The 27,143-nt window shown below is 33.8% G+C and overlaps 2 protein-coding genes across 2 annotated transcripts; one reads left to right on the top strand and one right to left on the bottom strand.

Moving 5' to 3' along the window:
• Positions 1–1,772: 1,772 nt before the first annotated feature.
• On the bottom strand, positions 1,773–22,330 carry LOC140048094 (venom phosphodiesterase-like). The gene is made up of 27 exons (XM_072093105.1): positions 22,187–22,330; positions 18,686–18,749; positions 17,512–17,538; positions 16,640–16,666; positions 16,090–16,207; positions 14,489–14,573; positions 13,047–13,144; positions 12,549–12,628; positions 12,080–12,196; positions 9,500–9,575; positions 9,276–9,309; positions 9,008–9,073; positions 8,786–8,858; positions 8,390–8,542; positions 7,807–7,879; positions 7,592–7,632; positions 6,868–6,989; positions 6,661–6,724; positions 6,468–6,555; positions 6,157–6,344; positions 5,270–5,324; positions 4,595–4,749; positions 4,144–4,270; positions 3,960–4,040; positions 3,430–3,568; positions 2,593–2,737; positions 1,773–2,248 (listed from the first exon to the last, which is right to left on the bottom strand). Exons 2-27 carry the CDS (start codon positions 18,701–18,703, stop codon positions 2,063–2,065), a joined length of 2,436 nt encoding a protein of 811 aa, XP_071949206.1. The 5' UTR covers positions 18,704–18,749; positions 22,187–22,330; the 3' UTR covers positions 1,773–2,062.
• LOC140047688 (aqualysin-1-like) lies at positions 21,448–25,751 on the top strand. Its single transcript, XM_072092726.1, has 7 exons — positions 21,448–21,561; positions 23,327–23,588; positions 23,795–23,907; positions 24,070–24,211; positions 24,583–24,767; positions 25,176–25,356; positions 25,558–25,751. Exons 1-7 carry the CDS (start codon positions 21,448–21,450, stop codon positions 25,692–25,694), a joined length of 1,134 nt encoding a protein of 377 aa, XP_071948827.1. The 3' UTR covers positions 25,695–25,751.
• The last annotated feature ends 1,392 nt before the right edge of the window (positions 25,752–27,143 follow it).

Genomic DNA, 27,143 nt, shown 5'->3' with positions numbered 1-27,143 from the left:
AGGAACCTTTAAATTACTATACATTAGCCAACACCATTTTTCATAAATGGACATTATACGGTTATAATATTCCATTAAATAAAGGCCAGATGACAATCGCACAGACCTTCTCACAAAATGTTCAACATTTTTATCAAGATACAATTACTGCTTCTTATCAATTAGGTGAATATGCGTGAAAACACCTGGATAATAAACAAACGGAACCATATTGATTGAGTAAATAAGAAAAATACTCAACTTTAAATGTACGAAGTATTGTACTAATATTCACATTTATACTTAGTCTGGGTTCCAGATAGAGTCTTGACTTAATATTAATATAAAGATATATATATTTTGGCACATATGGCGTTTCATACGTATATTAACAGGCGCTTGTAAAATTGTATCAGACAAACATTGAAAAGCCTCGAAATAACTACAGACTCACTTTTTAATGTACGAGGTATAGTATTGTACTAATATTCACATTTATACTTAGTCTGGGTTCCAGACGGAGTTTTGACTTAATATTAGTAAAAAGATATGTTGGCACATATAGCGTTTCATACGTATATTAATAGGCGCTTGTAAACTTGTATCAGACAAATATCGAAAAGCCTCGAAATAACTACAGACTTTGGGCAAGTCTAAATTATTCTGGTTCATTGCGCAATTTGTAACCATGTGGTTAAAGGCCAATGAAAACACAAAACTGACATAAAACATGGGTGTTATTGGACGTGCGGATAGTAGGGCGCACTTTTGTGCTGTAACTTTCAAATGTTTTACATTTATACCGGAAATGGACATGATTATGTCATATCAGTACCATTTGGGCACAACGGTACCATATTTGTGCGCACCACAGTTAAAAAAAACAAAACTAGTTTGAATAACCTGAATAATTGTGTTATCACATGTTATGAAACACGGTGGACTATTAGGTCCAGAAAGAATCCTCAGCGTCAAACAAAACAATAGCTTGTATATTGTATTTGCACTGTTCAATGTAAATTGACCTTAACAAACGAATGTTATTGTGAAAAATCCGACATAAATTGTTCGCAAAAGTTTTCGCAAGCAAGTAAACTATAATTTGACGTCACGAACGACCTTGTCTTTCACTAGGTCCATTTCAACTATTGTTTGTATTTTTCATTAAACGCTAATTAAATAAAGTATGTTTAATATTCGCGTTAGCGGTCCACATGACCATGTATACTCGCGTGTATTTTCACTGTGCCTAATGTTAGATCATAGTTCAAACAAAATATATTTTTTTAATATTTTAATTATGCCTACACCACTGTAGACATATAAAGAGTGATACAAAACCGTAAAAAAACTCTGGTCACTTTGAAAAATCTTGTAATTCTTTAAAAAATGTTTTATTGTCGCTGACATAATGTTGAGTGAGTGAGTGGCCGAGCGGTTAAGACAGTGGAACCGTAATTACCTAGCAATAACATCGGCAAGGGTTCGATGCTTACTCGCTCCATGGTTCTGGTGGTAGAACGAGTCTTCTCGGATAAGGATTATAAACCGTAGGTCCAGTGTACACATCTGGCTCATGTGCACTTTAAAGAACCTAGTGCGAGAGTAGGGGGAGGGGTACCCCGGTGTACTAATATACGTACACAGCCACTGTCACACACATACACTGTTTAGGGTCACCCTCTATAAATAAGGTTGAATATAAAATAAAAATTTAAAAAAAATACAAAGGTCGTTTTGATAATACTAATAAAAACATTAAAATGTCATAACATGTTTTATTATTCAGCAGAATTATTAATTCAACATAATTATTCTTGTATAACTTTATCTTATTCAACTATATTTACATAAAATCATACTTATTAATATCGTATCGTAAATATTCGTGTAAACCCAAATACAAATCGAAGGAAGTCTCTTTTACTAGAATTGTTCAAATTAACATAAATATACATGAAAAAATTGTATATTACCTATACCGTATATCAATTAAAATCCAATTATGCAATTAAAATGGAAGCCTCAAACATATCACTCATATAAAAACAATAACTGCTACAATAAACAGTTTCAAATATAATTAGTTATTTACAGTATTTGGCATTTCCCACAACTTCCAAAATTCACCAAGCATTGGCATAAATGTCATCAAACGGATCGAGTCGTACACATCTAATGATCCATGGTCTGGATGGAATATCAGTCCAGTAAGTAGCATAACATCTCGTACTCGAGCGATGTGGGTTTCTAAAAATTGGGAAGGGGGCTGTAAGAAATAAAACAAACAAGCGATGTTAACCTGAAAAAATATGAAATGTAACAACCTAAATCTAATCAGTAATGTTTGGCTCCCACTAGAGACGCAACGGCGTAAGCACAACGTGAGTGATTTAAACCAATCACAAGCGCTGAATTATTCGCACTGTCGCCTGTCAGTCAGTTCGCTTGCGTTGCGTCATAGTTAGAACCAAACTTTAACAAATGATGGATTTTTCAACTCGTTTGCGTTGTGTCTACATCCTTACGTTGCACAAGCTTGATTAATACTATTTAAGAATAATAATAATAATGATCTGTAATTTATAATGAGAGATTGATAAATCCACTTACTTTGCACGTTTGAATGCCGTCCATGTGGCGTAGGATAAAAGCGATCATCTCAAGTTTGGGACAGTCTAGGTTCAACTCTCCATCAATACATCGAGTCACTACAGCGTAATAATGAGTTGGTACGAGTTGTCCATCTATTGTCGAGCTATTGAAAGTAATAAGATGTCACTCAATGAATAAAGCTCATTTTCCTAATTCTTACTAATGTTACAATGACAACGACGGCAAGAGCGATTAGCGAAAAATATTGGTGACGAGGGCGGTGGACGACGAAAGCGATGGACGACGAGCGGAACGGAGAAGAGCGGAATGGACGACAAGAGCGATGGACGACAAGAGCGATGGACGACAAAAGCGATGGACAACGGGATCGATGGACGACGACGATGATATAGACAACGATGAAGAGGGCAAGGCGATAACAACAATCATTGATTGTTTTCTTCCTTTTCTTTCCAATTTGAGACATTTTAAAAAGAAATAAGAATAATACAGATGACAATGCCCATGATAATGAAGACGATATTAATGAATGAATGATGATGATGATGAGTATAAGGCCGTGTTTTCGCAACCAGAAATTAACCGATAAAATTAACCGATAACTAACCAATAAACTGCCTGTGGAAACGGAAAAAAATTTACCGATATAATTTTCAAATCTAATAATTATCGGATAAATGCGATAATTGTTAACCTTTGACCTGGAGGACAAATTGTTGTGATTGGGCATCTGGTTGGTTGGTATTAATCATGCGCAATTTTGTTTTGGCTGCGGAAACACGGCCTTAGTTAAGCAAATTAAAATGATAAAAATAAAGATAAGACTGATCCTACTTTTTGATACTAAGAGCCATTGCATCATCAGCCAGACCATCTGCATTGTAATCAAAAGCTGGGCCGGCAATGACGTTAATGTCGCCGTAAACATTTGACCAATGACGAAGGGTTTCTTTCAAGTAACCTTCCCATAAATCTGGAAATAATTTAAAATAAGTGAATATTCAGACTAGGATTTGGGAAGGAAAGTTGAGCGGGAAAGATAATATTCTTATATAGACAGCTAATATACCGTATACGGTAACACTATTGAAACCTATATTGATAAGTGTGCTTCCATACCTTCCGGTTTAGTTTTAAGGGATTGGTAAAAATAAGAATTAAATGAATAGATTACTTGAGCTATATTAATAAGGTTTATCGCAAGTAGCCTGAACGATGCATGATGGGAAGAGTTTGGGAGCAATAGCGCCGTATAATAAAAAACTTTATATTCTGGTGGTGGCGCTATTGCTCTCAATCACATATTGAGCAATGAAGTTCCCCGAGAAATCAAGCTATTTGCTATAATCCTTATGAAAACCTACCTAAAGTGAAATTGGTGTAGTGTGGAGCGACATTGCTGGAGATTAATGCATCCATTTGGCGGTCTTCTGAGCTTGCAAATTCTACATTTTGATAAATTAATAGATTCGTTATACAACATTTAACAAATTGCTAACTTGAAATAATATAAAAATCGAATGAGTTACACCCACATTGAAACATTACCTGGTTGGAATAGAAAGCCTGTTGAAATGGTACTGTTATAAGCATCTTCTACTTCAACGCAATGTCTAGTGAACTCGTCGACAACCCTCACGTCTGCTCGAACACAGTTTTCCTTTAGTGCAAATTCCTGTTTGCAGGTATACGTTAGAAATAAAATAAAAACTAAGTACTTTCGTGAAATTAGTAACTTAATAGGCCTATAAATTTGGGGAAATATACTGTAAGTGAATAACTGGGGCAGTGCATTAAAGATAAAGCCGATTCTTGATACTGGATATATGCCTATTACTAATATAAACTAGTATCTTTTACCAAGTAAGCTAGAACTAGAGAAACAAAAGTAATAAATATTCATGTTTACAGATCAGAGACATTTTGTTTATACACAGAACATTCTTACTTTTGAATTCCCGAATCTAAGACGAAATTTAACATTGGATTCATGTATTACCGGTTGCTTGGAGAGTGTATATGACACATACAAAGCCATGCTATGATTGTGACTGTATCCAATAAGGTAATCCTTTTGGGTTAGCTCACATAATTCCCAATCTTCGTTTGTAAATGGACGTAAAAATGGAGCATGCTTCCCTTTTGCATCAATTTCTATAAAAAGAATAGAATATATTAAATGTTTAGAAATTTACTTCTAACTGTGTCGGACAAGTTTGCTAATATCAATGTGATGTTGTGTAAATGTTCAGTGGGGTAACAAATTCCTCTTATTTAACATTAATATCAATGTATAACTCACTACCTATTCAAAAGCTTAGGCCTAATAGTTCCTACTAGGATGCAACACAAAAAGGCAAGCGCAATGCAAGCGAGTTGACCAATCACAAGCAACAGTTCGAACAATCCATTGGGGCTTGGTCAACTTAAGCTTGGTTCCCACTAGGATGCAACAAAAGGACGTAAGTCGCAAAGTAAGCGAATTGACCAATCAAAAGCGATGGATTATTTTATTTGCCGCGTTTGACTGGTCAATTCGCTTGCGTTCACGGCCTATGTCCTTCCGTTGCATCTAAGTGGGAACAAAGTTTTACATTTTCGATTCGATGATTTTCATTCTTAGAGACTATAATCTTTATTTAATCTAATAATTAATTAATCTAAGTATTTTTACCTTCTTCGTTAGAAAGTTTAAGATTTTCGTCGAATTCTTTTATTTCAGCAGATGACTAAAAAGAAATAAAGTGCTAATTTTATCAATAATCTCAGTACTATAAAATCAGATCCTTCAAAGTGTCACTGGTGTGTCTCTATTATCTTTATATCACCCTTTTATTGACCTTTTCCACCACTTTATATTATCTCTCTATCTATCTCCCTTTTACCTCATCAAAGACTATAAAGTTTATCAACGTCAAGTCGTCAATATTTTTACATTTTCCAATGTAGGCTTGATAAATATCGACATCGTAATTCTTAGATTATTTCTATTATCATTTCATCGTTTTTAGTTTGTTTTACCACCTTCATCACCTTCGTCTCCATATCATCAAATGTGTTATAATCAATATTGTCATCAAATTGTCATTGTCACAATGTACCATTTTAATAAAAAACTTACCATACTTGGGCACACACATTCAGACGTGTCTTCTGCCAATCGTTGCTCGTAATCAGTAGGATAAGGGCATTCAATTGGTATCACTTACCATACTTGGGCACACACATTCAAGCGTGTCTTCTGCCAATCGTTGCTCGTAATCAGTAGGATAAGGGCATTCAATTGGTATCACTTACCATACCTTGGCACACACATTGAGACGTGTCTTCTGCCAATCGTTGCTCGTAATCAGTAGGATAAGGGCATTCAATTGGTATCACTTACCATACGTGGGCACACACATTGAGACGTGTCTTCTGCCAATCGTTGCTCGTAATCAGTAGGATAAGGGCATTCAATTGGTATCACTTACCATACTTGGGCACACACATTGAGACGTGTCTTCTGCCAATCGTTGCTCGTAATCAGTAGGATAAGGGCATTCAATTGGTATCACTTACCATACTTGGGCACACACATTGAGACGTGTCTTCTGCCAATCGTTGCTCGTAATCAGTAGGATAAGGGCATTCAATTGGTATCGTTATTTTACTGTAATCTGGAGCTATGACAATCTTTGTTTTCTTCAAAATGGAATGTAAACTTCCGAATGTTCCGTTGTTTGGAGCTGGCATTACACCTATTACCTCTACATTTTAAATAATTAAAATAAATAAAACAATTTACGATATGAGCATCAATCACGGTACAACAACAATACAAATAAAAAATAATGAATAGGCATAAGAATATATTTTCTCAATATATTTACCGCACATTAAGTTGTACAACTCTATATTTTCAAACGGCTCCACCTCGAATTCCTTCTTGAAAGCAGGACCAATAGCGAAGAAAAGTGCCTATAAATGATATTTTAAAAGTATATTAGTTCGTTGCACTGTCACTGAGAAACGTTTCTACCCTCAATTTTTATTTGGTATCCACAAGCAAATAGCTATACTTACTTCCATTGAAACATCCAGGTTATCATAGCCATGTGTACCGCCATCGCAAAAAGTCGTTGGACCACTATCATAAAAAAAATCCAGTTAAAATTCTACAATTTGATTTTCAGTTAAAACAGTATTACATTCAAAGCAATTTCCTCCTAGAAAATACACTTAGTCCTATATATACCATCTATCTACTAAATCAAGATAACTGTTACTAACCCAGTAGCCGTCCATCCTGCCTCGACTGGAATTAACGAATCTTCAATTCGTATGTTATTTATATAATGCCATCGTTTCGGTATATCTTGTTTAACATAGGCTGTTGCAATAGGACTAGTACACTACAAACAAAAAATAAAATGTTACAAGATGGGAAAAAAGCTAAACATTTTTTAAGGTGTGCGTGTGTGTGTGTTATTGTTAAAAAGGCAGTATTATCTCCGACATGAGGAAGATCTTAAAATGTTTCGTTCTTTACTACTTTCTGAAATAATCCATTCGTTTTTGGTTTGGATCCTCTTAAAGATGTATTGTCCCCCAAAAACATGAACAATGAAGATGAATAAATCAGACTTTGAATAGACCATTTTGTAGTTTTAACAAAGTTAATCACTTCCATAGAAAAAAACCCAAAATAATGTTTTCACTTATAAAATGACTAAATAAACAATTAAATTCAACCAAAAACCCGGGCTGGCAGCCAATTTGACTATTTTTTTTTTTGCTTTAAAATTACAGTGTTTTCAGGTAAATATTTTTTTTTATCCAATTTTTTGTCAAGGTGAATAATTACTATGTGACATTAAAATATCATATTCAAGAAACAAAATGTAACAATTATTATTTTCAGGGGACAATATAACTTTAATACCAATTATTATCAAATGGGCGAGTTTAGAATATAGTCTACTTTTTTTTAAAGTGAGTGCATCAAACAAATTACCTGTAAGGCGTCCACTATATCACGAGGATCCTGCAACTGGGCTACAATAACAATAAGGACAACTTTTCAATGAGGTTACAACATAAACAAATAAATCATCGTTTTCTTTTAACAGCGGGAAGATTACAATTCAAAAATAATTATTTAAAAATAAGTTGAATATATACAGATTGGTTTGAATCTGCTGTGCTTAATCGATAATAATGGATGGATACCGTTTGATTTAGGAGTCAATCTAAGCATAGTCCCTGCTGTGCTTCTTCGGTAATATTCACTTGCCGGAAGGAACTATAAAATTGAAAAAAAATTGTTACAAAAAAATCTAAAATCGCTTAACGATCAGTTAAGTCTGTTTTCCTGTTAACGTTATTCGATGCTATCGTTAACAATAATTGGCAATCTTCTACGTAAACATTGAAATTTTAACGATTTACAGGAAAAGGTACTCGCTATCGTTATCATTTGAACTTCGTCGTTTTCAAACGATCGTCGTTGAACTGTCAACGATCAACGACGATAGCGTCGAATAACGTCGACAAGAAAACAGCTTTAGAAACCGACGGCCTACTACGTCAACCCAAGTAAGTATTATTCAAATAGTGCAAAGCCGTATTCAAAACAATCACATCAAGAGTAGTTCCATTATGTTAATGATGCTCATGAATATTATAATGAGAAGTTTATGATAATTTATATGCTAATATATATGCTAGGCTATAGGCCTAAACACAAATATTCATCAATTTTTTATCACAAGTGGATCATAACACGTTAAAGATTAGTGTGGAAACTTCTTACCTTATCGTGCATGTAGATTTGGTCACATGACCTGTTGGCCATTCCGTGATCTGCTACAACGACCATGTTAATACAATTATGCAAATTATAATCAGCAAGACCGTCCATCAATCGTCCAATCACATCATCAACTTTTTTTAAAGCATCATTTATCTAATGTAAACAAATACAAAAAGTTTTCAAAATCAATACTGTATGTAGCAACATGGAAAATTTATAGATATAGGCCTATCTCTGAAGTTGGACAGAATAAATGTATTGTTAGAGATTTACTATTCTTACATTTGAATAGCGATTGTGAGTAGATAGTGGAACAACTGAAGTAGGACTGAAAACAAATATCAATTCCTCTTTTTTAAACTTCATCTCACTTTCCACGTTCTAATAAGTTCTTACCCCGTCACTAAATGGTCCAGGATCGTGGCCAGCGTGGTCTGGTTCATCAAAGTACAACGTGATAAAATGTGGTCTAATCAGTAGAAAATACAGTACCGTATCATTACATTTTTATGATTATATTTATAATAAGCGAGTCTCGATGGACATATTAACAAATTTTGTTACTCGGTTAGCAATTGCTATATAACATTTTTGTTATAAAAAAAGGTGTTATTTTACCTTCTGTCGATGGGTAATAAAAGCCAACCAAGAACAATATCTATTCTCTGTTCATAAGCATGGCTCCTGTAACAAAAATGTAATTTAATTTAACAAAAATAGGCCTACTGGTGTATGTAGGCCTACAACTTAAGCCTACTACTCTGTCTTGATTCTAGTTTACCACCGTATTATGAGTACACTAATAAACAAACATTGATAAAAGATATACTATATTTTCAACAGGGTAATTTTGTGGGGATGTTTTTGATGAATTATTAGTACTTACCCGTCATATGTAAAGTAATAGTTTGGTCGCATATCTAAATTAACAATAATAATATTATGACATTTGGTATCAGAGTGAACAGTCTATCATTAAAATATCATTTGTTATAGTGTTTCTCATTTGGACAACAGAACTTTGTTTTGCATCGTCTAAATGGCTAGTAATTAATTATATTAATTAAAGTTTTTTTTTACTAACATTAACCACAACTGACTTTGGCATACCTTGAATATCTGCGTCAGACCCAGGCCAGAAGTATGTAGCTGCCCGCTTCCCTTGTTTCATAACGGTGTTCCATATCTGAAAGTGTATGAACATCATTACGGTTCTAGGACACCTACCCCCTAGACACAGTTACCCCCCGGATGTTTCCCACCCGGACAACTACCCCCTTAGGAGAACTACCCCCCGGACAACTACCCCCCGGACAACTACCCACTTAGGACAACTACCCCCTTAGGATAACAACCCCCCGGACAACTACCTCCCGGACAACTACCCCCTTAGGACAACTACCCCCTTAGGATAACTACCCCCGGGTAACTACCCCCCGGTCAACTATTCCCCGGTCAACTACTCCCCCCCCCCCCCAAGTAGACAAATATATAGGACCGGTTTCTGTAAAAATTAAATCATCTGTTTTTAACGGGTGTTTCGAAACTAGAGACCCGAGACCAGAGACCTGACACGAGACCCAATACGAAAAGGGAGACCTATATTTGGGTCTCCCTTTTCGTATATTAATAAAATAATTAAATTAATGTTAATGTTCTTTGCCTGATTTGTTTATATATATAAATATGTATATTTATATATGTGTGTAACTAAAAATAGTCTATGTGGGCTATATATTTATATTATATTTCCTCATCTTTATCATTTCAAATTGATTAATTAAAATTTCAGTATATCACCGGGCGGTTTAGAACTAATGTTCTTTGCCTGTCGTGTTTATATATTATATTAATGAAATGTATTATTTGTAACTTGTACTTACTTTTTTTAATACCTTATTCATTTGTTTTATTATTGAATGAAAGAAAGAAAATAAATGTTTACGTTGAGTTGAGTTGAGTTGAGGGTCTCCCTTTTCGTATAGTGTGGTCTCTCTTTTCGTATAGTGGGGTCTCCCTTTTCTTATAGTGGGTCTCCCTTTTCGTATATTTGGGTCTCCCATTTTGTATATTTGGGTCTCCCTTTTCGTATATTTGGGTCTCCCTTTTCGTATATTTAGGTCTCCCTTTTCGTATATTAGGGTCTTCCTTTTCGTATAGTGGGGTCTCCATTTTCGTAGAGTGGGGTCTCCCTTTTCGTATGTGGGTCTCCCTTTTCATATATTTAGGTCTCCCTTTTCGTATTGGGTCTCGGGTCTCTGGTCTCTGGTCTCGGGTTTCTAGTTACGAAACACCCGTTTTTAACCGATTATTCTGTTTAACAGCACGCTAGACCCTAGATGTGCTAGATTTAAAGTACCGTATTTATTGACAAAACGGCCTGGGTTGTTTATTGTTTAGGTGGTTTTTAGGTGGACATTTATTGGAAGAAAGTTGTTTATTCAATGGGAGGGGGTATAATCTAATGGAAATAGACGCCGATTATTCCATATGATGTTTCCTGGGAGTGACATGATCACCGTTTATTTGAGGGGAATTTATTTAAAGATCGCCGTTTATTCGGTGAGTGAACATTGAGGTCAAATATCCAAAGTGATATTATTCTTCAAGTGTACAAAAATACATATATGACAAATTTGAGACAAAAATTAATTCTTTTAAGACCAGTGGTTATCGAAGCATTGTCCTGACGCAAAAATTATTATTATTATTAGCGAACCCAGTCTTTACAGTAAATACAGGGAGTACTATATAATACGTTCGACTATCCTATGATCATGTGTGACAATCTTCAGTTTATACCAGGCTATATTTATGTTCAATCTTTTACTTTTGTTTACAATAATGAATAGTAATTCGTCAAAGTAACGAATTAAAATATAGTTATTAATTCCTATTATACACTGTTGCAGAGTCAGGTTGTTGAATGGTCTGGGTGGTAGTTGTCCGTCCGGGGGGTAGTTGTTCTAAAGGGATAGTTTTTTGGGTGGTAGTTGTCCAGGGGTTAGTTGTCCTACGGAGGTAGTTGTCCTAAAAGATTATTTGTCCTCGGAGTATTGTCCCGGTCCAGGAGGTAGTTGTCCTACGGGGAGTATTGTGTCAGAGGTAGTTGTCCGCGGGGTAATTACCCGGGGGGGAGGGGGGTAATTGTCAGGGGATAATTGTTCCTAGGGGGTAATTGTCCGGGGGGTAGTTGTCCACGGGTTAGTTGTCCTACGGAGGTAGTTGTCCTAAAAGATTATTTGCCCTCGGATATTGTCAAGGTCCAGGAGGTAGTTGTCCTACGGGGAGTATTGTGTCAGAGGTAGTTGTCCGCGGGGTAATTACCCGGGGGGGGGGGTAATTGTCAGGGGGTAATTGTTCCTAGGGGGTAATTGTCCGGGGGGGGGTAGTTGTCCGGGGGGTAGTTGTCCTAAGGGGGTTGTTGTCCTAAGGGGGTAGTTGTCCGGGGGGTATTTGTCCGGGGGTAGTTGTCCTAAAGGGGTAGTTGTCCTAAAGGGGTAGTGGTCCAGGTGGTGGTTGTCCGGGAGGTAGTTTTCCGGGGGGTAAATGTCCAGGGGGGTGAATATCCGGATACGCATCATTCCACCAACCAATTAATAAAAGAAAAATAAGAGATACGCATACGCGCAACACAATTTCAGTACGCGACTTTTATACCTCTTTTCATGTTGTTCAGTGGTTACTTACTGGTTCTCCTCCCCACCATCTTTTATCAAGAGCTGCACCGTTACCAAGTGAAAACACACCAAGATCAGGATCGTACATGTTGTTTCCAATAATTCCATGTGATTCTGGGTAGAGACCCTACGGGGAAAAACATGACGGAATATAAAACGACAACTAATAATGCTTGCTTCCCACTAGAGACGCAACACAAGGACGTAACGCAACGTAAGTGAGTTGACGAATCACAAGCGATGGATTATTCGAACTGTCGCTTGTCATTTGTCAACACGTTTGCGTTGCGTTTACGTTCTTGCGTTGCGTCCTAGTGGGAACCAAGCTTTAAGCTGGAAAGAAAGAGTAGGGCCTAATATTTACTAATCGACTGATTTATCCTGCAGCTGATCGAGGCTCTGTTTGAGAGTTCTTATCGATCTATTCTAAATAAATCTAACTTAAAAGTATGTTAATGACATATAGGACATATACTCACGGTGACAATAGTATAATGATTAGGGAACGTCACAGAAGGAAATGCAGGCTTCATGTAAGGAGCATATGAACCACATTTTCCTGAAATAGTTATAAAAAATATAGGCCTATTCAATATTCTTTTAAAAAATATATAATAAATTCATTCATTCAACATTTATTTAGAAACAGTTCACGAAATAAGAGAAGCACACATTTACAATAATATAAAATAATGGTAACATAAAATAAGAACTGTTTCTTGTCAAATACCAACCCCTAAACAAAAACAAAACTGCATGCCAAATCATTAGCTAATGGTAGATCTATAAATTATAATCCTAAACAAAATTAAATATAAGTATATTATTAGTGGTAACTTTTGCTGAGTTATCTTAGATATCTTTCTATTTTATTTTTATTTGTAAAAGTTGATACCGTAGCTTAATAATAGTAGACCAATTAATGGTGAAATATTTATCTAACTACAGTTTTGTAATCTGTGTGCTTTAACACTTACTGAGTTTATTTATGTTCGGAACCATGTCTTTGTTTCGTGTCAGATAATCAGGTCGGAATCCATCCAGCGAAATTAATAACAAAGGTGGGTCTTCATATCTGTCAAATTAAACAAAACAATTTATTAATGCAGTTTTTGTTTAATTATTAACCTACACGTACGAACATATAAGTGAAACAGCGTGTGCATAACAAAAACAATCGTATCGTTTGATCTTATAATCTCAGCTGTATTTGTTTTTTGTTTTTCTTTTGGAAAAACATTGGTTGAAATATTGTTTTTTTTTTCTATTTTTACCTACTTTTATTTCTTTCTTCTCTTTTATAGTTTTATAGTAGTAGTAGCAGTAGTATTTTAAAATAAAATGTTTAAAAACATTTTAGTTTTCTTTTCAATTTAATTTTACACAATCATCATATAAGTCTAAGATCTTCCAAATTCCAACTTCCTATTATGCCTTGTTTCTTTTTAAATGTTCGTTTCAGTTGACTTAAATATTTGTTGGACCAACACAAAATATACCAAGAAACAAGGTTTAGCAGCGAGCATAGAGTTATATTAATGCCATGGACTTTAGATCGTTAGCAGCGAGCATGGCTTTAATGCCATGGACTTTAGATCGTTAGCAGCGAGCATGGAGTTAATGCCATGGACTTTAGATCGTTAAAGTTTGGAGATGGTATGAAATGTGTTATAGCTAATTAATGAGGGCTATCAGAGTAATAAGAACGTTAAACTGATAATAAATAAGGTGTGTTGTTAGGAATACACTTCACATTTTGAAGCAATTAAACTTGTTCTACAACACCACTTTTACGGATGGTATTCAGATACCGTAAATGTGTGACTGAAGTTTACCCAAGCGGTCGTCAAATACTGATTAGAATAGGTATCGCTGCATTTCGGAGCGGATCCAGAAATTCTGAAAAGGGGTACGCAAATATTAGACTTGGAGGAGTGGCAGGTGTAAAGGCTTTCGAAGCGTTGTCCATTCATTTTAGGTGTGTTTATAGGCCTACTAATTATTTTGATCTGTAAAAAGAGGTATGACCGTATGAATAAGGAAAGTCACCTGCTCTGGATCTTTCACTGTACCCCCGTTACTGCATTTGTACGCGTACGTGATATTACAACAAAATTCTGGGTTCCCACAAGCGATGAAATATAGCACAACCATCGCAAAGTTAAAAAATGCCCTTCCGATAATTGTGTTCGCCTCCCTGCGTGAAATCAAACCTGCGATGTTTGCAGCACTGTTGCGTCGTCGGTTCCCACTTGTGATTACGCGATACAGAAATTTGCGTCAATACGTCGTTACGTCCTAGTTAAAGCCACGCTTTAGGTGCACAACTATTACGTGTACGAATTCCTACTACGGCTCGGTCCAACCAATATGTAATAGCCCCGAAGTAAATAGATATTATTTTAATGACATTACATACCCATGTGGACACGTAGATTTACTTTCATCTGCACAAGGCAGTGTAAACCATGACGTATTTCGTCCACTCGGGAGACAGTTGTTATCTGAAGAATTAAAAATACATTGCTATATTGTTTTGTATAAACCACAGACATTGTATCCATAACTTGACTTCACGTGAAGTATATCAACCACGTAACAAGAAAACGAACATTATAGAAATTAATGTATACGAACACTATAGAATGTAAACTAACGAACTTTATATAGAATATAAACAAACATTGTAGAATGTAAACAAACATTATAGAATGTAAACGAACATTATAGAGTGTAAACGAACATTATAGACATTAATGTAAACGAGCATTATATAATGTAAACGAACATTATAGAATGTAAACGAACATTATAGAATGTAAACAAACATTATAGAATGTAAACGAACATTATAGAGTGTAAACGAACATTATAGACATTAATGTAAACGAGCATTATATAATGTAAACGAACATTACAGAATGTAAACGAACATTATAGAATGTAAACGAACATTACAGAATGTAAACAAACATTATAGAATGTAAACGAACATTATAGAGTGTAAATGAACATTATAGAAATTAGTGTAAACGAACATTACAGAATGTAAACGAACATTATAGAATGTAAACGAGCATTATAGAATGTAAACGAACATTATAGAATGTAAACGAAAATTACAGAATGTAAACGAACATTATAGAATGTAAACAAACATTATAGAATGTAAACGAACATTATAGAGTGTAAACGAACATTATAGACATTAATGTAAACGAGCATTATATAATGTAAACGAACATTATAGAATGTAAACGAACATTATAGAATGTAAACGAGCATTATATAATGTAAACGAACATTACAGAATGTAAACGAACATTATAGAATGTAAACGAACATTACAGAATGTAAACAAACATTACAGAATGTAAACAAACATTATAGAATGTAAACGAACATTATAGAGTGTAAACGAACATTATAGAAATTAGTGTAAACGAACATTACAGAATGTAAACGAGCATTATAGAATGTAAACGAGCATTATAGAATGTAAACGAACATTATAGAATGTAAACGAAAATTACAGAATGTAAACGAACATTATAGAATGTAAACAAACATTATAGAATGTAAACGAACATTATAGAGTGTAAACGAACATTATAGACATTAATGTAAACGAGCATTATGTAATGTAAACGAACATTATAGAATGTAAACGAACATTATAGAATGTAAACGAACATTATAGAATGTAAACGAACATTACAGAATGTAAACGAACATTATAGAATGTACACGAACATTATAGAATGTAAACGAACTTTATATAGAATATAAAACGAACATATTATCCACATTTATATAAACGAACATTATGCAAATTCATTTAAACGAACATTATGCAAATTCATTTAAACGAACATTATGCAAATTCATGTTAACGAACAATTTGCACATTCATTTAAACGAATATTATAGAAATATATGTAATTTTAATTTGCATGTCCAAGTGATTTATGTAATACGTAAAACCTCTAATGTCTTATATTTTTTAATATGCAAATTAACCTTGTTTTTGTTCATCATTGTCGCCTGTAGGGATTTCTTCTTCAGCATTGTTGTAGCCAATCCCGTAGCCTATACCTATTCCTGCACCAATTCCAAGTGCCAACACTATCAATCCACCCTGAGAGGAAAGACATACAATACTACTGTACATAATATGGAATAACATTCGGTTGGTTTCGACAAAAAACGTACATCGTTTCTATGTCATTAAATTCTAACAAAATGGAAAGGATTCTGCTGTAATTTTCTTTTCAAATGTTTTTCTTTCTTTTTTCGTATTTATCTGGTGTTTGATTATTTTGTAATATCACAAACTTGTGTAAAAACAATCAATGTTGATTAAACGAGTTTTACTGTCCATCAGTCTCGTGAATAAATAAAGTATATATATATATATATATATATATATATATATATAACATATCCATGTAGGCTTTCTTGTACAATGACGCCTAGCAAGAGTTAAACTTAACCATTTTATTGCGATGAGAAATAATTTTAAAGACTCGAGCTACAGCATGTATTTAAAAAAGTAGATATAATAACTTACTAGTAAAAGGTTCCTAGTACTTGGTGTCTGTAAACAAGTAGACTACATTTAATATAATAATAGTAATACCTTATTTGACAGTACCACAATGCAAAACATTTCTTTACCTGATTAAAGTTAAATTCACATTTACGGTATCATAGTCCCAATTATTATTCACAATAAAATATAAAGTGTCTGGATTCCATTTAGAAAATGTTATTCTTTTTAAAATAGGTTTATTCTGGTGGTTCCAACTTTTGAATTTTCCGATTCTGAAATTGTATACAATTACATAAATAGCCTAATAATAAGACACAACTCAATATATAAATCATAATAAATTGTGTTTTAATTATGGTATTAATGGAAGCATTAGGCCTATATATGCATTTCTTTCTGTAAAATAAAATAAACCATAGTTTCAACTAATTTCACTCAAATCGCATTTGTTGATTTATCCCTTGGTACTAGTCTGTACTTCAATTATCATAAAGATAATACGATTACGTTATCGATAAATACGTCTGAATATTCGACACACAATATGGACACCATTTGTTTTTAACAATATGGTGACAACTATTTCATGTTTATTCCATATACCAATTTTTTTTTGTATCTGTAATCTTTTGTTCATATATGCCTTTTTATTGGTAAATTGTCATTTCTGTTCTACAAATATTTAATATGTTAATATCACTTGAGAAAGACTTCATGGTGGAAAACGTTCGTGATCAAATTGTCAAATAAATTATAGCAATTAATTAAAAAAAATAAATAAGCGGTTTATTAATTTTTCAGCAAAGTAAAATATGTGAGTAAAAACTGTTCAAAAATGAAAAACATTAGAAACACGTTAATTGGAAACTTATTACTGAATGAAAACTTACCTGTTTATAATTTATATCTTCAAGCATCTTTAAAACATAAAACACATTATCATTAAAAAATGGTCAAGTTACTTCAAGACACACCATTGTTGTTAAAGGTAAATGAAATCTAAACGGTATAACCATCTGTTACAAGTAGTTTTGCATATTTATGAAAAAGTTAGTTTTATAAATATATCACAACCTATAAATAAATCTCAATGCTGTTGTACAACACAACCAGTGAGAGATGTTTAAAAAACACTTCTGATCATTAGCAGGAGGCAAAATGATATAGTATAGGCCTAGGCCTAGGCCTACAGTAATTGAATGCAGTAGAACCTCCTTTTGGGAACACCAGTAGAGGGAAACTTTCCTGTAAACAGGAAACTCTTTGTTGGGTTATAAACTAAGATTTTACTGTAGGCTACAAGTACAAGCATGGCTCTATATGCCCCTAGAACTATAATGGATAATTAGAAAACTAGAAAGGAGCTGGATGAAAAGATAAACAAAACATAATTGGGTCATTCTCCAGTAAGTGTCTAAAATCGTGTCCCGATACTTTGGTGGGATAGAGACTGAAAATTCATTATTAAAAAATAAAAATTCTTGACTTATATCATAATCAACATTATTGTAAATATAATTAATTACACAAACCAAAGATAATAACATTGATATTGTTAATTTTTATAAAATTGTTTCTGGCAGCCCCCTAAAACCTCATCGTACATCTTCAATTTTATGATCACCGTATATATTTGATAACAGTTTGTTTGTTATTGAAAATATTATTAAAAGTTAGTTAATCATGATTTCATACGATTTTATTTTTCAAAATACATACATTAAATCTAAAACTTTAAAGTTTTTGTTTTGAAAAAGCTTGTCCCGCAGTTTTGTGTCATATCCGTCACATAAATTAAATGTGCCGTCTACTGTAATGAACGGTGGGGAGGGGGGGGGGGGTTGATTGTGCGTTGTAAACATGCGAAGATATGGAAATAAAACTAGCCCTTTCAATAAAAGAGGAAAAAAGCTAATAAAACGAGGTTTTAGAAATGTATTGAATGTCATATCCGAAACGGTACAGAACTCATTCAATAATTATAATTTCTGGGTTTGTATAAGCTAGGCCTAGGCCTAGGCCCTAATATATTTTAGGCAAAATAAATCAACAAACATAACTCACCATATCTGATTTTGGCATGGTTATTGAATAGGTGTGGTTTATTTCAGTTAATCAATCAATCAATCTACAATTTCAATTAGAAAAATTAATAAATAGTCAACCTTTCATTCCGACACGGCGTGTAACTACTAAGATACATAGACTACGCGAAAATTGAGTACGTAATTTGCGCACGATTCGACACGTGACATTAATGTGAACACGTGAACACAAAAATATATTAAGTCTAAACAGTACGGGTAGGCCTAATAGTTGATAATTGTCACAGTATACACTTTATAACAAAATCCCACGTTGAAATCTTCAGTTACTGAAACCTTACCAGCTATTTGCAAGATGCGAAGATGCCACTGTGAAAAAACACAACTGAATCGGGTCTACTCAGGGAGAGAAGAAATCAGCATAAACACGACTGTGTTATTGCTATCTAAAAAAGTCTTTAAAATAGTTTTAATCATGTATCAAACATCAAAATGAATACAAAATCTTACCAAAGTTGATTTCTGTGTGATTTTAGAGATAGAGTGGTCACCGTGTGTACAAATTGAAACAGTATAGTTGCAAATGTTTGACTTTTAGGTCAATCAGTGAATATCCCCTGTCTAGTTGGTGCTTAAGTAAATTTACATATATAACGGTTAAGTTTAATGATCTTTGATAGCTTAGTTTGCTGTAACAACTGTCCAATCTTAACTACACATCATTGGTCCAATCATTCGGCTCTATTGCCATTTGATCAATATTTACCAGCGTGAATATTCCTAAACTGAATATCATATATGATGTGATAACTTTTTCATGGGTATTGGGTCATATTTACAACGAAGAATAATGTCAAACAATATCAAATAAATGCACCTAGGCACCTTTGCAATTGTAAATACGGTACTGTATCAAGGTATATATATATATATATATTATAGTGAACAACTATAATATCCAAGGTTGGAAGAAGAGTATAAGGATACATATTCATTATAAACACAATTATCATAAAGTATAAGATGGTGGTAAAACTCAATCAAAATACAAAGCAATTCAAGACTGAGCTGAGCCCCAAGGCTAAAGATTACTTCAGTTGTTCACAAAATGTGACAGTCACTGACAGACTTTTAGATACTTCAATAGAACTTTACCAGCATTTAGCTTATCTCAGTGTTCGCATTAGGACTGATAATAATAGTCTAAATAGGTTAATGTACCACTATTTGCAGGATATGGGGATGATAATTATGATCTTTTCAGTTAACTTTGAGATGATTAAATTAGTTTTAAGATAAAATTCAAATGACATTCTGGTCTTTAGGATGAAGTTATAGTAATAATTTCTTTCTAATTAAATATCACACAAGTGTCGCTGACACCTCGATATATGAGCACTCTCATAGGGACATAGTTGCAACCAGGTTACTGAACTTTACTCTCATACAACAAATATCATAATCTTCTTCTTCAGCCCATATCGTCCTACTGCTGGACAAAGGCTTCTCATAACTGGTACCATTTGATCCTGCCTTTCGTAAGTCTTGGCCATGCTGTGGTACCGGTCTCAAATGACGTCTACCACCCTTTTTTTCTCCATAATGATTGCCACGATCCGTTGTCAATTGTGTCCATCTACCTTCGTGTATCCTGCCCACAACCTCCAGTTTATACATTTTGCTGTCTTTACTGCATCATTCACCTTTGTTTGTTCTCCTGACCAATTTGTTGGTTTTCCAAGTATAATAATAATTATGATGATAAAATAATAAGTCTATAAATATATCTCCTATAACAGTTAATAAGTTCAATTTTTTCATGATGTACAAATAATAATGAGTGCTATCGATTCAAATAAATAAATTTAAATTATCTAAGATTAAATTAGTGGTCTTTCCAACATGTTTTAGCTCATTGGATTTACGTTTATAAACACGATAATGAACACTGGATGCGAGCTGATTGACCACGAGACCGACAGATATTATATAATTATATTTATGGGAGTACCTTTGTTTGAATCAATAGTTACAAAAAATGACATCTGTATTTAATAATATGTTTATACAATGATAAGCCAAGTAGTTTGATAACAGCAAACAATTAACAAGACTTTTACGACCAGGTTTGCCGCTTATTGAAATTAATTGACGTAGGCGCAATGCAAATAAAACTGTTGATTGCAGTCATCACTTACGGGTATTAGAAAAAAAACTAAGGTGTGAATGTTGAGGATGTGAACATAATCATTGTAAAGTATTATTTCATTTATTTATTCGACCAATAAACATTAAAATAAGAACAGAAACAAAGCACAATGGTCAGGGGCAACTAAAGCAAACAAAATTACTATGACTCAAAGAGTCAGTTGCTCCTAAAAAACATCAAAATACAAAAAAATATTGCACCAAGTAAAACATTTGTACAAGCTAATTAAAAGTCTCTTTATACTCAAATTAGAATAAGGGATCGGTATTATCATGGATCTATAAATATAGCATGGTATACACCACGTGGGTTTCAGTATTATATTATACATCAAATTAGGCCTACGACATGTTTATTGAAGAATGGTGGTGAGAATTTTTGCCGGATACAGGTGTGAATTGCAATCTAATTGTGTGCGTAATAAGCTTATCAAATTGGGTCTTTTGATAGATATGAATTTATAACTACATATGGAATATGTCTATATAACAGGAATGTTGAATGATCTGTTTTACATTTGTTTTTTCATTTAAACATTAGCTTCACAGGTTTTGCTTATCCCTTGTAACAACATGAAGTGTATCGCACTAGTGCTAGTCTTTGTCAGTGTCGCTGCTGCCTGGCTCGCCCCTTTGCATGTGACGTCAGGAGAAAAAGAAAAAGACCGCTATATTGTACACTTCAAGGTAATGTTGACATTAATTCAATATTGTATCGAATAATACAATGTTTCAGTAATAGAATAAAGTTTAATTTGTGTATATTTTTATTTCGTTAAAGCCCGTTAACCATCTCTAACAGTATTCATGCCAATGTTATCTTTCAAAATCAAGTAAACTTTAACAGCATTTAGCTTTTCTCAGTATTCGTATTAGGACTAATATAAATATGTTAATGTACCACTATGTTAAGGATATGGGTGAAAGTTATGTATTTGTATTGCCAATGTTTTCCTCTTTTTTTTTTAAACCGAATCGAATCTAACAACCTCGCATCACAAAAGTATACCCGTGAAATTCCCCTCAGGTGCATTTTCGGTTACGGCACTACATTTTGTCCGCAAGATAATAAAAATGATACTTGGAAGTCTTCTACACTCCGACAAAATCTAATCTGTTTGGATTCCAATCAAATTTTACAAAGTGGTTGGGTTTTAGACTGCTGCACACAGCCTATACAGCTTACAGTAAAATTAGCCCTGTATTTTAAACGATAACCGATAACTATGAAGAGGCCAGTGATATACCATGGAGTAAATTCTTTACTCCATGGATATACTGAAATAAGTAATGATTTAGAAACTATACTAACCTTCATTGGGAATCAATCAAAACCAACAAAATATAGATAACACCAACTAAGCGTAAAACCGCTTGGGGTGTTATGTTATGGTCACAGGCATATCGTACAGTCACTTATCAATTATGTACCGTAATGATTAGAATTAGAAATGTCGTTCCAGGCCGGTATAATTAAGTCTTGTTCACATCCGTCGAAACCTATGTTTATATGAAAAGGATGTAGTTACTCATCAATGAAACAATCGTAATCACGAGAACATTGTCTTCAAATGCAAAGTCTACTGTGTGTTTTATAACATAAAAAAACCTATCATGTAAGCAATGTGTCCCTAGAAATAGAAAGATAATAGGAAGGTCATTTAGATACAGTAGTTTGTTTCATTTTTGTTTTCAAAAGCATATGACTTGTATGTAGGCCTAAGCCTATATGTTATAACTAATTGAGCATGAGGCCTAAAAGTATTAATTAAAAGTGTATGGGCGAGATGGGGAGAGGTAGCTGTATCGTATGTCATCTGTTCGTGATTATCCACAATAAAATGAACTAATGAAGTGAGTTATAAAACTAACAATTTTGCTCCTTTTTTTCAAATTTGCTCCTATTTTAAAAATTTTAATAATTCTTACAACACCAGATCTTCAACAGCAAAAAATATAATATACGAAAAGCATACCATATTACTTAGAAGAACATCTTTTATTTGCAATAGACCGTATATATGGAACAACTTACCGCTCAATCTAAAAGCAATACACATCATAAATTTATTTAAAACAAAATACAAACAAATACTTATTACATACTATCTAGAACATTAGTAATTCATAATTGCCTTAAAACTGTTTTTTTTTCTTTTTTGTGCCTTTTTGTTTTGAAAGAAGTGTTTTTTGTTCTCTGACTTAAATTAATATTTAAATATTATTTAAATATATATTTACTTATCTGGAGGACCAAACTTAAAGCCTTGGCTTAATGCGTCCTCCTCACACAATTGTATTTATTAATTTAGGTTTTTGTATTATTATACTGTATTGTATTGTGTGAAACAATAAACTTCAACGATATTTCACTCCCACTATTCACTAATTTTACAATAATATGTCCTTTTGATGATACGTCGTAATCATATATTATATAATATAATTGTAGAGTGGAATAGCCGGTGAATATGCATTCGAAAACATCGTCACACAATTGGGAGGTCGTATTCTGAGACGTTACACACACGTCTTAAACGGAGTGTCATTAGAATTGACGGCAGAAGCAGTAGACAGGATTCGTCTGCTTGATATTATCGAGCTGGTTGAGGAAGACGGCATTGCTAGAATCAATTCTGATGACGTATCTTCATGGGGTTTGGACAGAATCAATCAAAGACAATTACCCCTTGATAGTAATTCTAAACATCAGGGTATGTTCTGGGAAGAATGAAATTACTCTCTGAAATTTCACTCTTCTCTTGTTTGTTTCACACTAACGATCGAGTGCATAACAAATCAATATCATCTACAAACACATTCTCAAATAAAATTAATATATCATCAACCAATAATAATACGATAACCACAAAGAGTGGGACAACTATGTATTTTGTTTCTCTTAATTATCCTCTTTCAGGCACTGGCAAGGGTGTACATGTATACATATTAGATACAGGAATAAACGCAGCACATAAGGATTTTGAAGGGCGTGTCCACATAAGTAAAGAAATGGACATGTATGGGGGTACTGTAAGTTATTTTCGATTTTTTCAAATTGCTAATTAATGCATTAAAAGTATTTATAAATTAACATGAATCAATTAAAACGTTAATGAAAGAAGAAGATATAGTAAGATCACTAATGATAGATGAAGTGTCTTATAATGGGAATAAATTCAATTTGTTGTTAAGGGTGAAGATTGTAAAGGGCATGGCACACACTGTGCTGGTATTGTGGGAAGCAAGACGTACGGCGTCGCACCTGGTGTGGAACTGTACAGTGTTAGAGTTCTAAAATGTAACGGTGCAGGCGCATATTCGGATATCATAGCAGGTAAGCCTACAGTTTACAATATAAATCAACAACAGCGATGCGATACTAAAACATGCTTTCAACAACTGTTGGTGATAGCCCAAGCATTCGATTCAAAGGGTTTTTTAAATAAAGGCACAAATATTCCATTCCAAACACAAGGTTCAAATTGAACGCAATTCTCTTTCATGTTGTAGCCCGTTTTAAGCTCTATCTATACTATCAAACTTTATGGGAACAAAATGTGCTGTACCCATATATGGACATGTCACTGCCATATTTGGGCATCGCTACCATATTTGGGCACATCACAAATTTGTTTGATAGTGTAGACAGAGCGTTAGCTATATGCCTACTATTCAATGTCACAAATATAATAATTATCATTAAAGGAATGGATTGGGTTGCAACTAACCACACAACACCAGCAATTGCATCCATTTCAATCGGCGGGGTCTGGTCACCAACAATGAATACTGCAGCCATTCGACTCGTAAACGCGGGAGTCACGACTGTTGTAGCAGCAGGGAACGAGAACACAAATGCTTGTTTCAAATCACCAGCAAGTGCAAAAGAGGTGCCCTTTATTTTGTAAAGATTATCGTCTACATATTATTAGCAAAATCAGTTTCAATCAGAAGAAATAATAAGTGAGATTTAAAAAGAAGCAAATAGGCCTACAATGAGTAAAACATTTAGATCATGTCCTGTTAATAGTAAAATTGTTATCAAGGCAAAACAATAATATAACATCAGACGAATATTCACGGCATAATATAAAACGAATGACAGTTACTGCAGTTAATACTTATTAACACACATGTACGCCAGTACTTCAATAACACTGATATTAAGTTTAGGTCCTCACGATAAAAACCAACCAATAATAGTTTTAATTTTAACCTAGATTTATATATAGCTATTATTGTTACGGATAGATTACTGGCGATGCCATATCAATAATCATCTATCTATTTTTGTGTAGGTTATAACTGTGGGGGCGTCAAATCAAGGAGACACCAAACCAACCTTTTCTAACTTTGGATCGTGTGTTGACATATTTGCACCGGGTAAAGCAATAGTGTCTACCTTTATCGATAGCGGAACTGAAACTGACACTGTCAAGAGCCTAAGCGGTACATCAATGGCGGCACCGCACGTTGCAGGTAATAATGTTGACATCTTTTATGTGACAAATTAGCTCATCGTCATTGTCGTGATTGGTCACCAAACTTTCGGTGCACTTACATCATTGTACGTTATTTCACGCATCATTCCGAAGGTGAAGATCTTCAAGATACATTAATATCTAAAACCGGCGTAGTGTCAAATGTTTTCTTTATTGACAACGTTTTATTCCATCCTAGGTGCTGCTGCTTTGATACTTGCCGATAGCCGTACAAAAACACCGGCAGAAGTTAAAAATCAGATCATTTCTGAGGGTACTCCAGGTAACGGGACTCTTGCAACAGGCTCACCCAATCTCCTGCTTTACATTCCATAAACACCGCAGAGTGCACTAACAATTTACTTGTTAGTGAAACTAATTAAGTACAGTAACATTATTATTGTGGTTAATATTATTATTATTGATATTATACTTATTACTTATACTGTTACAAATACTCTATAATGGAATTCAATTTGACTTAAGTAAATAAAAGTTGAAGACTAACAACGCTTTGCCTTATTTGACTCATATCATTCATTCAGTCTTCTATTTAAGCGTGGTTCCCACTAGCGACGCAACACAAGGACGTAACGCAACGCAAGTGAATTGACCAATCACAAGCGATGGCTTATTCGCTTGTGATTGCTAAACTGTCTATAACTTCGCTTGTCATTGGTTAAAACGCTTGCGTTGCGTTTACGTCCTTGCGTTAACGTTCTAGTGGGAACCAAGCTTTAATCTGACAATTACCTGAAAAATAAAGAAATTATGCGAAAATAAATTGCCGGGATAACAAGAAGGAAATTGTTTACATTATTTGTTGAAATAAATTCATCAATTTCACTTATTCTGATTTTGTTTAACTCTATAGAACAATTATCAAAAATATTGAGGCTTTGTTCTCCTAGAATATTTGTCTTTTTTTTCGTTTTTATATATTTAAAAAACCAGTATTAAATGTTTAGTTTGGACAAGGTAACAACAGGATGCTGAGCTCGCCTTACTAAGATATGAACTCAGTCCTTTGATCTTATGATTGGTTGCGACACATGCATACTAGTTTCTGTTACAGCCGTTAATTTGCATCGAATTAGATGTGACACCATACGTTACATATATAATTTATTTTGGTACTCTTAACAGTTTGTTTTTTTCACGTTGCTGCTCTAGCCCGCTACGTCCCATTAGGACTACTCAATCAGAAGCTAAAGCAAGCAGCAGTTATAGTTCTAAGGACGACAGTTTTGCGAAAATGGAAACTCCACTATAATTTATAGATTTCCAGCTGCTAGACCCAAAAAAACGTCTGGGAAAAGCGTCTATTGGGACATGTCATGCTAAAATTACAAATCCCAAAGCATTTCTGGTATTTATGAGTCCCATTTGACTATAATACTGGCTTTTGACTGTAATTCACTGTCAGATATTCATTGAATTATTATCGAAACAGTCCATTAAAGTTTGTGTTTGTAATAGGATACTTCACACTTGAAATATCTAGGGTGATGAAGTGAACCCCCGACTTGACCTTAGCAATAAAATTAAGTGACAGAAATTGAGTATTCATTTCTGTAACAAAAAAATAATATTTATTCACATATAAAAAGAGAAAAGAAACCCAAAAACCATTGTCTGACAGACAATTTAAGTATTTGTTGCTTTAAATTACATTTTTTTTCAGGTAAAATAACTATTATGTGACAATTAAATGACACTTTCAAAAACATTTGAAATAAAAAATATTTTTCAATAAGCGAGCAGCGTTTTTTGTAAGAAATATTT

This window comes from Antedon mediterranea, chromosome 4, assembly GCF_964355755.1.
Source record: "Antedon mediterranea chromosome 4, ecAntMedi1.1, whole genome shotgun sequence".
NCBI classification, from domain to species: Eukaryota; Metazoa; Echinodermata; class Crinoidea; order Comatulida; family Antedonidae; genus Antedon; species Antedon mediterranea.
This window is presented reverse-complemented; position numbering and strand designations above follow the sequence as displayed.